Here is a 13,064-nt window from a genome sequence, read left to right on the forward strand (position 1 = left end):
CATGCCAGTGTTACACGACGGTTTTTTCTACAGCAAGGAAAGAAAAAGAAACATGTAATTGTAATTAACTGCGGAAGTGTCTCTATAAATTCATTTTGTCCTCCGTGGTATTTTTACTAATTTGTAATATGAGAGAATGATTTATTTAGTTGAAAACATCCAGTTCTTAAAAACCAAGCTTAATTATAACATGATATATGATATATATCAACAGTTTATGCTATGTGGTTTTAGTTTTTCGTAATTTGGATAACATTCTGTTACTGAATTGTGATACTCTGTTGTTATAAGATACATTTGAATAATTGGCCACCTAATGAGAACAGACTATGTAAACCTAGAAATAAAGATCAGGATCGCAGAGGATCTGATGCATGAAGACATTTTGCAAATATGTAACGTGTTTGTGCTGAAAGACTGGGACGTGGACGTACATGTATGTACAGCATGGCTGTAGCTTCCATCATAATATATGTCTCTCGACATCGTAACAAATATCGGTTAAAATACATTTTAATATGCATAACTGTTTTTATCATTCACTGATGGGATATAAACGTCATGCATGACAACAGAATGACTTTAATATAATTAATGGGTCGCATTGATAATTATCATATAAAACAGAAATATTTATTGTTTTCTTGCGTTCTGTACTCACCTGGAGACCTTAATTTTCTGTATATAAGATATAATATCAATTCTTACAAACCAGTCAATTTCGTGTCGACGTGAGGAGTATGAACTACACATACTACAGGCATATAACCTAAGTATCCTGGTCACGGCCACCAGTATGTGGAATGAATCACAGAGAATATTCCTGTTGCAAAGCCGACGGATATATATCTCGGGGAAAACAATAGAGGAAACAGCAACTACTGCAAAGTTTGTTTTCCGCCAATTAGTATAAAGGTCCATTGGAAATTATGAAATAACTTTAATATTGGCTATTATTTTCTCTTGTAATTTTGTTTTTCGCTATATTAGATATAGAGTGTCACTGATGACATCCCCTGTTGTATTCATTCGATCTTATATAATATACAATATACAATATAGAGCGTCCCTGATGACATCCCTTACTATAGTTTTTCGATTTTATAATATATTCGATTTTATAATATAAAAATAATATAGTGTACAATATATAAAATTGATCGTCCCTGATGATAAAACCCTTTGCTGTATTTATTCGATCTTGTATGTTTTGATAAGTGCGTCCGCCTGATCGTGTGCAACAAGGAAAGTGTTTCTCTGTTTTTGAAAGCAAATGCAGCGAGGATGAACCAATCCTTGCACAAGTAGTTGGTCAGACATTGTACCGTCCATAGAGACTTGTAGGACCATACCCTCTACTACCGAAACCACACAGAGTTTATCCCTAACCAGGGTTAGTCCCCTTGGTCCAGCAGGTGTCGCCACCGTCCAGAGTTGTTCTCCTGTGTATGTTATACATCTCACTTGGTCTTTATAGTAGTCAGACACATAAAACGAATTTCTGGTTCCAGCTACGATATGAGAACCCAGATCATAATTCCCGTCCTCCTCTATAACTCTGTCTCTATGTCCTGTCATATCCACCAAATCTATACTACATCTCTGCTCACTTTCGTTACAGGCCAAGCAGATAAAAACTTGATTCTTGTAGGAAATATCGTATAAGTTCCAGCACTCCTTGTCGACAGATATCGATTTATATTTTTGCAATGTGTTTTTGTGTACTGCATACAACGTTATACAGTTTGTTTTCTTGTCGGAAACAGCGAGTGTCCAATTGTCTACCACTGTTAATCCTACTGGATCTTCATCCATGTTGGAACAATGTTTGAAGTTGAGATCAGCATCAAATAGCTTCAGTTTTGAATTCTCCTTATCTAAAACGACTATCCGATCATCAGATAAAGTCACGATTCTCTGGATTTCAATCAGACGATTTTTTCTATCACCTGGAACTCTAGAAGAGAAATTATTACAATACGATGCTTTAAGTGGAACCTCAGGTGCGTCACGAATTGATTCCGTGCTGTTGTCAGAACTATTCCCTGTCGACTGGATAAGAAAATCAAGTATACTGTGAATGTCTTTGAATCTCGTGATTTTATGGTTGTTACCACAACTGTTACAAAGTAGTTCCTTACATGTAATACACACTGCTACTACGTCTTTCTGTTCACACTGATCGCATACTTTCCACACTTCCTCTCGACTTGGAATGGTGTCTGGCGGTAGCGACAACTGTCGATGATCACGTGATTGGTGAGGTAAGGAACAGTTAGGACAACGGAACTCTCGACATTCCACACAAAATGTTTCCGCGCGCTGAAAGTCTATTTTACAGCTATCACATGTAGTGTACTGGACGCACTTCGGCAGGAACGAAGTAGAGGACCCCATTCCGACATATATATGCACATCTGAAATTATATATTATATACAATAGATGGGCATTATCTTGGAAAATATGTAATCACAAAAAAACAAAAACAAAAAACAAAAACAAAAAAACTAGACATTGTTGGCTAACAATTTGACGGTCTTTTCACACTTTTGACAAACTTAAGTCAGAAATGACCTTGATGACCTCGAATGAAGGCAATCCATAACAACTTACTTTGTAGCCATATTCCAAGCATACCTCACACCGAATGACAGGTGTTTAGGCCTCTTAGTTCTTGAGATGCCATTTAAAAGTTTTCTACCTATTTGACAATTGTGACCTTGAATGAAGGTCAAGGTCATTCATTTTAACCAACATGTTAGACCTTTAACAAGCATGCTACAGACCCAACATGAAGTCCCTGGGCCTCTTGGCTATTCATTTTTAAGTCGTTTAAATATTTTAGCCTATTTTAATGTAGGTCAAGGTCATTCATTTGAACAAACTTGGTAATCCTTCATCCAAGCATACTACAAGCCTAATATCAAGTCCCTTGGACTCTTGGTTATTGAGAATAAGTCGTTTAAAGACTTTAGCCTATTTGACCCCTGTGACCTTGAACGAAAGTTAAGTTCATTTATTTGAACAAACTTAGTAGCACTTTATCCAAGAATGATACAGGCCAAACATCAAGTCCCTGGGCCTTTTGATATTTGAGAAGAAGTCGCTTAAAGATTTTAGCTTATTCGACCCCAGTGATCTTGAATGTAGGTCAAGGTCATTCATATATCAACCCTCGTGTAAGAGTTTGACTCGACAAGCCTCGTTCAGACTGGCCAAACTCTTACACTCGGGTTGAAATATCCCTGTCCACGGAACAGGCCCATGTTAGATTATATTAATCTGAATGTGTAGGACCATATACTTGTTTAATATACATCAGATAAACACAGTTATGAAATATTATATAACAATGAACAAATAATCGAATGTTCTATACAAATATTTGGTGACTATTAGGCTTGGGTCAATCAATGATAACCGTAAGCACGCCCTCTTTGGCAGGAACTGTGACTTTAATGTATATAGTAAACCATTAGGTTTTTAAATACATACAATAATACCTGTAAGAATACCTGTTGTTGTTGTCAGATTTATTTCAAAGTATATTGTAAAATAATATCAATATTTACCGATTATTCTCATAAGTATGGTATTCATCCTCTCGTACATATATATCAATGAAGAGCGAAGACGAAGTAGCTATACTCACACATCGAAATAAAGACAATCAACAGACCTCTTGGGAAGATGTTGTATGACTGAGTTATATTGGTAGCAAAATAGTAAATAGCAACATAACTATGCTATAGTTATGCAATGTTTTCTTTCTTAATCTACTCCCCAAATTATCCTTGCTATGACAGGAGTTACGACACAACTTATTTTTGACTATCACGTCCATTTACGGATGGACAACTGGTATGGATTAGATATATCAGAACGAAGTTCCGGGGTGAAACATTCTTAACTAGCCACGTGACACTGCTGAATAGACTATACGTTTGTGGTACTTGAGCGTTAGTGTTCGTTCCAGTATAGATGATGATGGTGTGGTACATACCTATATGAGGTCGGCTTGGTAGTGTCCCTGGTTGTCGGTACGGAACCCTTAAGATATTGTTCCCAACCTGTCAGCTAAGTTCCAGCTTCAGTGTCGCCTCGACTAGAATGTCGACATATCATCTCTCATTAGTTACGATTCCGTAGTATGCGACTAGCAGAGTCGAAAATGAATTCCTCGTCTGAAACATATAAAAGGTTCATTCGACAGTGTCAAGTGAGCAGGTACATGTATGTTTGTCCCCGAGTTAGGTAATATCGAAATATAAATGTAAGTCACTGCACATCAATATCGACCATAGAACCGACTATATTCATTATGCCTCTTACATTATATATATTTATACACAGAGCTTATTGTGTACACAACACGGCGATCAGAACAACTGTAGTCCACCGGTTGCCATTCTAGATATTTTTTGAATGGCGACGATTCAACCGTGTCCAATCGATCGTATAATACGTTAGCATTCACGGGTCTACAATCAGAGTACATTAAACTACGCTACCAGCAATGTGAGGATGATATCCCATGCACCAAGATATCTAAAAGAAATATCAATGAAATGGCAATATTTGTATTCTGTAAAACAAATCTAGAATATCGTGCACAGTTTTTCGCTAGTTCTACTGTATGCATGTGATAGACTACTCTGGAGGCAGGGTTTATTGATTTTCCTACTGCATTCTTCCAATTCTAAGTTCTTCATTTTTCCCAAACAGTTTTGTTTCTGCTTCCCCCTATGAATTGAGCGTTCGCATCTGTGAGGAAGCCCCCAGTCCCAGACATACCAAGTCATAAACTTGGTACTTGATGTTCTTTGGTTGACGCTTAGCGATGAATTAGACGTACAAGGAAAAAAAAGGTCATGTCAGTACATTATATAATGGGCAGAAAAAGAAGCTGATCCCAAATTAAATCGCTTCTAACAATGGTGACAGCAAGCAAAACTCTTACACCCTAAACTAAAAGGGTCCTGGAGTCCAAATTACTAAGACTTTGAACAGTAACAGTAACCTTAAAATATTTGAGACCGAAACAAAATCACTGTCGTGTATCCGTTAGTAAATTGTCTTTTCAAGATGCAGAAAACCAGAATTAATGGGAAAGGTTTTCATAATTGCAAATCTGAAAGAATTCATGACAAATGCCGACTTGTACAACTGGTGAGTCTTTTTGACAATGAAGTTGGAATTCGGTGTGATATAATTCTTTTAAAAAGATTCGTAATGACAAAAGAAAGGTTTGAAACCGAAATAAAGGTACTGTAGATACAACATAATCCTCCAGATTTCAAATATTAATTCGCGAAGAAGTATTTGTAGTCATTATAAGAAGCATTTGTAGTCATTATTTTGGACCAATCCGTAACGTTTTCTGTCTGAATTGCTAAAGACTAGTCCGTAAGGTAAATAGAAATATAGGGCTATGAACATGTAAATTATATTACCTAGAAATGGCTGCCGTCAGGGAATGTCTCTGACAATTAAGATAGCAATTAGACTGTCTTAATCATTTAATAAGAGCAAAACATAACAGCGAATCACGCCTCGATGCCTAGTGCAAAAGTTTTCCCAACTTTGCGAATGATTCATATTTATTTATAAACTTGATTGCTGCAGAAAAATGCTGTGATTGAAGTTTCGAATATTTATGAGTTATACTTTAGAACTTATCTCGGTCAGAGAGTATCCATAAATAAGGGATTTTGTGCCTTAAAGTGTAAAACCTAGATTTGTGATACTCCTGGTATGCCATCTACCAAAAATTAGTCAGTAACTGTAACGTGCACTGAGGATACAACGGAGCGGTCACCCATCCAAGAGCTGACCACGCTCGACGTTACTTCGGTACACAGACACGACACTCAACCACACAGCCACAAAAGCTAGCTATTGGACTATGCAGCTGAAATGCCCATATCTATGAACCCCATCATTACCCCCTTCGCCAATAAGCTTCGTCCCGAAGCTTTCATGGGTTCAACCTGGCATCCTCGGTAAACACAACTGTCCCTCTTGTTGTTATAGCGGTGCCGCCTCATGACCAGACCCCCTAGTCACCAACAAGTCACCAGGAACATTGCGCTTGCCATGCTGTCCGAGGGCACCCTACAGGATACCAGGCCCGTTCGCTGCCACCAAATGTAACGTGCACATCCAAGAGCTGACCTCGCTCGACGTTGCTTAACTTCGGTACACTGACATGACACACAACCACACAGCCACAAAAACTAGCTATTGGACAATGCAGCTGAAATGACCATATCCATGAACCATCACATAACTATCGACTTATTAGCTTCACATGCATTTTCTGAACATGGAAGTTGCATTTATGTACACTCATACTGCGATTACACGATGTCCAGCCTTCGATAAAGTCACTCATCACAGACTTGTTCACATGACGAGCATGTACAGATTCACGGGCAAATTAGTCCTTTTCTGTTCAACGGAATACGTCACATGAGGAGGAAATAGCAATTGGTATCCCACAGAGAGCTGTTCTTGGACTTTTTCTATTCGTCTTTTCATAAAGACAGGGGAACATACTTACATGCAGATTATACAAAACAAGGATGGATAGTATTGCAACAGCAATACAAAGTCCCCTGCCTGACCTAGGAGTGCACCTATTTATTTCCCATTTTTTTAAATGTGGGATGCATAACTACATGTTATACTGATCATGTATACCAAGTTTCGTTAAAATCGGAGTAGTATTTTAGGAGGAGTTGTCCGGAAAAGCCTCAACCAATGTGAAGCCGGCGGCCATTTTGAAAATCGGTTTTTCAGAAAAAACAAATGTGGGATGCACAACTACATGTTATACTGATCATGTATACCAAGTTTCGTTAAAATCGGAGTAGTACTTTAGGAGGAGTTGTCCGGACAAGCCTCAACCAATGAGAAGCCGGCGGCCATTTTGAAAATCGGTTTTTCGAGAAAAAAATGTGGGATGCACAACTACATGTTATACTGATCATGTATACCAAGTTTAGTTAAAATCGGAGTAGTACTTTAGAAGGAGTTGTCCGGACAACTATTGCGTGACAGACAGACAGACGGACGGACGGAGGGTAAACCTACATGTATAGTCCCCCGTTTTTCAAACGGCAGGGGACTAATAATACCGTGCAATACCAATCAATGATAACTGTGATGCCCTACAAACCTCCCTACTGGTAGGGTGTAAGTATTGTACCAGCTGTCCCCATTGTATAATTGTAAGAGGCGACTAAATTTGGGACTTTACCTTTTTTTCTTCTTTCAAAACAACTTCTTTCTGTTTCACCTTGACACAGTATAATGTGACCAGGTGGCGTATCCTGCTTGGTGTCTTCGGCAGTATGCTTCAGTGAGGTAGCACTATAAAATCGGCATCAGTTCTGCGCTGCCGCCAGGAGACAAACACGAACATATCGCAGCCTCTAAAAACAATACACACATGCACTACAAGCGTGCATGTCGCACGCATATGGATTGTAATATTTTCCACCATCAGATACATTTACATCAACCCAAACTATGGCTTACAGGACATTTTCATTTTACATTATATTGCTTATTATCAGAAACTTATAAGATGTTTTCGTCTCCGTTAAATTATGATTAAACCGGAAATATAAATTATTACATCGTCTGATACCCACAGTTGATTGTACTACACTACCTTTTGATGAAACATATATTGAATTTCCAAATAAAGTGCTTATATACGTCCCTGGCTAAGTGCACAGTAGGCCCCTAATAGCCTCTTAACTGGATAATTTACATAAATCAGAAATCCGTGTTACTATCTACAATGCTTCACTCTCTAAAAGCATCGAGTTCCTATGTAAACATTATTCCTGACGGTTTTGTAGTAAAAAGATGTTTTTTTCCGAACGAAAATGTCATATTTATAGTTTCCCGCTAATAGTAATTTACCACGTGACTTTGCTTAATGGCGTACAAGTCATGTGACCCATCCAAAATGGTTGCAGTGTTGTGAAATAACGTGAAAGGAAGTTGGCATACAGAACACGTGTTGCAACGCTAGCGGGCCTCTATATACACTGTACATTCTGAAAATGGAAGCACAAGAAGACGATATATTCGATGAAAATGCCACCGAGATCATGATTGGTTCTAGAGACTGGCAGAAGATGGAGTCCAGTTTGACGAATGTGAGATAGACAATATTTGCGGCTACAGTTTTGTCAGTAAAACCTTTGCTTGGCAGAAGGCCATGGAATGACTTATATGTACGATGAAGGACTAAAAAACAGAGTGTTATTCTTCTATTGTCACATCGAGTGAAATTAATGGTCTAAAACAGCAGAAATGTTCTATTTATTATTATCATAAATGATATTTAATTGAATAATATGAAGCGTCTATAATACATAGTTGTAGTTGTAGTCACTCATTAGGTACACCGGTAGTTTCATCCCTGCAAAACTCGGAGATCTCAACGCAGCATGAGAAATATACATACAAATCATATCTGTGTATCCAAATTTAAGATAAAAACGAACATAAGTTTTCTCATGCACCATAACACATTGGAATCGAAACTTCCAAACACAATCATCCACAGTACACACAGTCAGTCGTGCAATATAAATTATTAACAGAATGGATCATCCTAATATGAAGGTTTCTGTATATGTTTTATTGGTCTGACATAGGCCAACATATCAGAGTTTTTAAAGGCTGGAAAAACGTCAGAAACCTTCGGATTGGGATCATCCTAGTTGGTAAACATACAAACAATTCTCTCAAACATTATAAATCTCCTTTTGAATACACTTCATAACAAAACTTCAATTAAATTTGATGTACTTGTGAGGTAGCGATAGTTCAGTCAGTCAGAGTATCAGCCTATAGCTAGGTACCATTGGTTGAAGTCCTTTTTAACAATACCCATGGTGGATTGTGTTTCTTGGAAAGCTCAAATACAGACTGGTCTATATATTACTCCAACAATGTTAGAGGTTTTACATGGCGAGATAGTTTTAACAGGCGCCGTGTAACGAGGTCGCAGTCGGCAAAATCATCTCCGATAGAAAAAGGGGCGACCAGCGGCCTCTTATGTTATAGGAGTAGTCTATATATATATGCTGTCCTGGTTGCCTCCTAATTGCTCTAGATTGGCATACAACAAGCCTCCCTTATGTTCAGTGTGGTAGCCACCAGCTGCTACAAGAAGACCTGTCTCAAAATGGCAGTGGCTGTTCATCTTTGATCGAAATGGTTCTATTAAAAAAACAAACTACAAAGACTGGTTCGGTTTGGCTGGTACAGCATGTTCCAACATCCATAGTATAGCATATTGTACCTGTACAACTTGTACAATACAACTATACAGGTTTAGAAACGTGATGAATTCATTTGACCTAGGTCATATAATACATGATATGTGTATTAATTTGATATTGCAATCAACAGATATTTCTATGCTCCATACATCAAGCTATAAAAAAACTAAAACATTAATTATGAATTCATATTACTGCATTTAAGCTTGGTTACCGAGATGGAATGGCAGAAGGTCAGGAGGTCAATGTCCAGGAGGGCTTTAACCAGGGGTACAAAGCCGCAGCATCCCTCATCTTCAACATAGCTGTACTGCGAGGAGAAATCAGGTAACAGCATTTTTAATAGCCTTTGGTATTATAAGTCAAACCTGGCTTAGTGACCACCTGGATTAAGTGACTCCCTCGCATATGTGACCTCACTTTTCCCTTCCATTGCTATTCATTAATCATTATACTAGTTATCAGATGCTGAATGAAGAGACCACCAGTCATATGACGGGGTACTAGTTTTCTGATCGTGGATTAAGAGAACACCTGTCATATGTGACCTTTTTTGTTGCTTCCTTTGGACAGTCACATACAATGTATGACAGGTTTTACTGTGACTGGTATTGAACATCCAGTATTGAATATGTAGGTGACATTCTCATGACTCGGATCACCTCCATCAGACTCATGACCAATGAAGCTTAGTATATGTTCACTGGGGTGTAACAGTGAATGTATGTTATTAAGTTGACAGATATTTTTGTCTACACTTTAATCTTATGACATTGAGCTGGAAAACAATGTGGATTAAGCTACTGCGTAGAAGTTGATTTGGCTATGCTGATCATATGAGTGTGAGGGCTATGGGGCCCCTCGTCCTGATACAGCATATCCAAAGGGCCGATAAGACTATTCTTACTGATCTTCCATTGACAAGCTTAGGCTAATATAAAATTACTGGCTACAATAGTCTGAATAATTCTGAATATATATATATGCTTTAAGATACTGTAGGTAGCGGATGAAAGTCAGAATTCCTTACTTTGATGAATAATTCTGAATATATATATATGCTTTAAGATACTGTAGGTAGCGGATGAAAGTCAGAATTCCTTACTTTGACGAAAAGTGTTTACATTGTCTTTGACGTAAATTTTGCTTGTGAAAATTCTGCATTGCACTGTCATATGGTTCACTATACAGCACAAATAAAACAATGATGTTAATGGCAAGTAGCATAGAGTTCAAAATGACAATGAGGTAAATCTTGTACATAAGACGGGGAAATCTCTGAATCACTTGGTGCTGTCTCATCTGATCTGTCTCGTATCTATATGCGATGTCTGGCACAAAGTGACATAATTATTCAAGTTTAACGTCATAGTTTTCTGAGGCATAACCCACAAGGGAGACAATTTGATTAAAAAAACATTCTGGTAATAATAAATAGTTCATGCAGTTTCTTCTGCACGACTACTACTAGTGTGTGTTCGAGATAAACTTGTCTTGATCAGAGGCTGTTAGTCCTTGATTCAGAATAATAAAAATCTTCTACCTCCTTCAATAGGACAGGGATGTCAACCTGAGGGGAAAGGTTATTAAGTTGCTAAATGCATTATGTTTTTACCCTGATCGTTGAGATCCCCCTACCTCACTTACAAGGGGACCGAATGATCATTTTTCTCCTAGCCTATTTGGCCTATGTTGTATCCAATATTGATGTTACATCTATATGCAGATAAATCTTGACATGTATGTATGACGTCATATTATTGTTACTACTACTTCATTGAATTCTTGCTGTAGCGTCATACAATTTGTTGAGTTTGTTGAGAAGGTGCAAAGATGACAAGTAGCTTGTCTCAACGCTAGGGTGAGATAAGAAAATCTCAAACTGATAATATTGTGGATATCCCTGTCCAGGGTAAGAGAAAAATAGATCTCAAACACTTACATCTAACAGAGTCACAGCTAACAGAGTCTATTAATCTTTTAACTTTCTTCACCTTTAAAATAAATTGTATCTTCTACTTTTCCATTACAGTGCTAACCTATCTATGAAACATATACATAAGATAGATATGGACAAATCTACGGAAGCTAATCTGGAGCAGCTTCTACAGGATGTCCGTGAGTTAGAACAGAGTTGTATGAAAGCATCTACAGGTATGGAGGTTCAGGTGACAAATAGCACCAAGGAGTGTGGAGTCCAAAGTGAGGTCAGCAAAGATTCAAACGAAACGAGTTGTCAGGACTGTAAATGTAAAGGCGGCCAGGGTAGTGGTCAAGATCTTGATGTCCAAAGTAATTTAGAACAATCCCAAAAGACAGTGGACATACATGGACAGTTGTCCAGTATATCAACTGATACCAGAAGTAAGTTAGACACGTTACAGAGACGTCTGGAGGTCATCATGGAATCGCATGTTAAATGAATGTTGGAATTGTTTCTGATGTAAATCAAATCAGCTGTGGAGTAAAATGAAGACTACACCAGCATGCCTTATAGTTGAAAATATTGCAGATGAAGATAGTACTTTTTACTGCCTGGCAGTAACAGATCATTCTTCACACTAACAATGACTAAGCAGCCATAAGATATGACACCTATCAGGATACCTTAATTATTGGGTGTATTTATTTTTTTCATACCCAAAGTGATCATATCACAATGTGAAAGTATCAAATTTAGCAAAAAAAACTAAGCGAATTTTTGATGATGCAGCATATTGCTTGTCAAGTGTTAAAGGACATGAAATAAGCTTAGTTTACAATGTGTGTAAAACCCACTTAAGGCTTTATGCTACTTTACTGAAACATGAATCTCAAAAATATTCATATTGTTTAATTATATCTTATCATGATTAATTTTTTTATGTTTGTATGCGGAATAAAAAAGTGGCTGTCAGTTGTGAATCTCAAATAGAAAAAAAAAAAATGCTGGTAAATTATCTCCCCTGATGGTAATATCTACTACAATATGTACATGTCAATTCAGAAAAAAATATGTTAGGATCAGCAAAAGCTACAATAAGACATGAATTAAATGGTGCTTACTAAATGGCAGCACTTTATATTGTTTTTTATCTGATTATCTTTATGGCATCACCTTATATTGTTCGTTGTCGGATTATCTTGGTATCTTGATGTGATACATGAAGTACAAGGTATAACTAAATATTCAGAGAAAATTGAAATAAATTGATGCTGTTTTCGTGTTACGCGACTTTATATTTTTGCATTCACAAGACAGTAAGAGAATGAAGGAGGCTAAGTTGACAAGGGCAATAACTCTGGATGGTGATAAGAGTATTAATAGGTACATCCTTAATACATTGTTTCTGGAAGCTGTACAAAGGTCATTAATATGGACTTGTACTTTTGCAGAGTTTCTTTGACAAGAAAACATGACATGTCAAGCTATAATGTAACTAGACAAAGTAAAACTATAGTAACATCGCAGTTCTTTAAGTTAGGGTTGGTAAATATTTAAGACTGAACGTATTCGGCTATTCCAGTAAAATATCTACCCACCGAAAGGACTCCAGGTTTGTCTACACTGACCACACATATAGAAGTAATATAATTCGAGAAGTGCCATTAGAATAAGCTGCATCTTCTCTAGCATCACACATGAATAGACTTTATTTCTAGAGTCCTCCTGTTGGTTATATATTTTACTGGAATAGCCCTTATTACCTTTAATGTATGAAACACAACCTATTATTATATATGTATACAACTGTATGATGTTTTACTGAAACGCG

The 13,064-nt window shown here is 37.3% G+C and overlaps 2 protein-coding genes across 2 annotated transcripts; one reads left to right on the top strand and one right to left on the bottom strand.

Moving 5' to 3' along the window:
• Positions 1-1,191: 1,191 nt before the first annotated feature.
• On the bottom strand, positions 1,192-2,397 carry LOC117344114. Its single transcript, XM_033906762.1, has one exon. The coding sequence runs from the start codon at positions 2,395-2,397 to the stop codon at positions 1,192-1,194; it is 1,206 nt and encodes a 401-aa protein (XP_033762653.1).
• Positions 2,398-7,957: 5,560 nt separating this feature from the next.
• LOC117343718 (protein YAE1 homolog) lies at positions 7,958-12,518 on the top strand. The gene is made up of 3 exons (XM_033906189.1): positions 7,958-8,175; positions 9,515-9,636; positions 11,342-12,518. The coding sequence occupies exons 1-3, from the start codon at positions 8,080-8,082 to the stop codon at positions 11,730-11,732; spliced, it is 609 nt and encodes a 202-aa protein (XP_033762080.1). The 5' UTR covers positions 7,958-8,079; the 3' UTR covers positions 11,733-12,518.
• Positions 12,519-13,064: the final 546 nt, after the last annotated feature.

Source organism: Pecten maximus, chromosome 15 (assembly GCF_902652985.1).
Source record: "Pecten maximus chromosome 15, xPecMax1.1, whole genome shotgun sequence".
NCBI classification, from domain to species: Eukaryota; Metazoa; Mollusca; class Bivalvia; order Pectinida; family Pectinidae; genus Pecten; species Pecten maximus.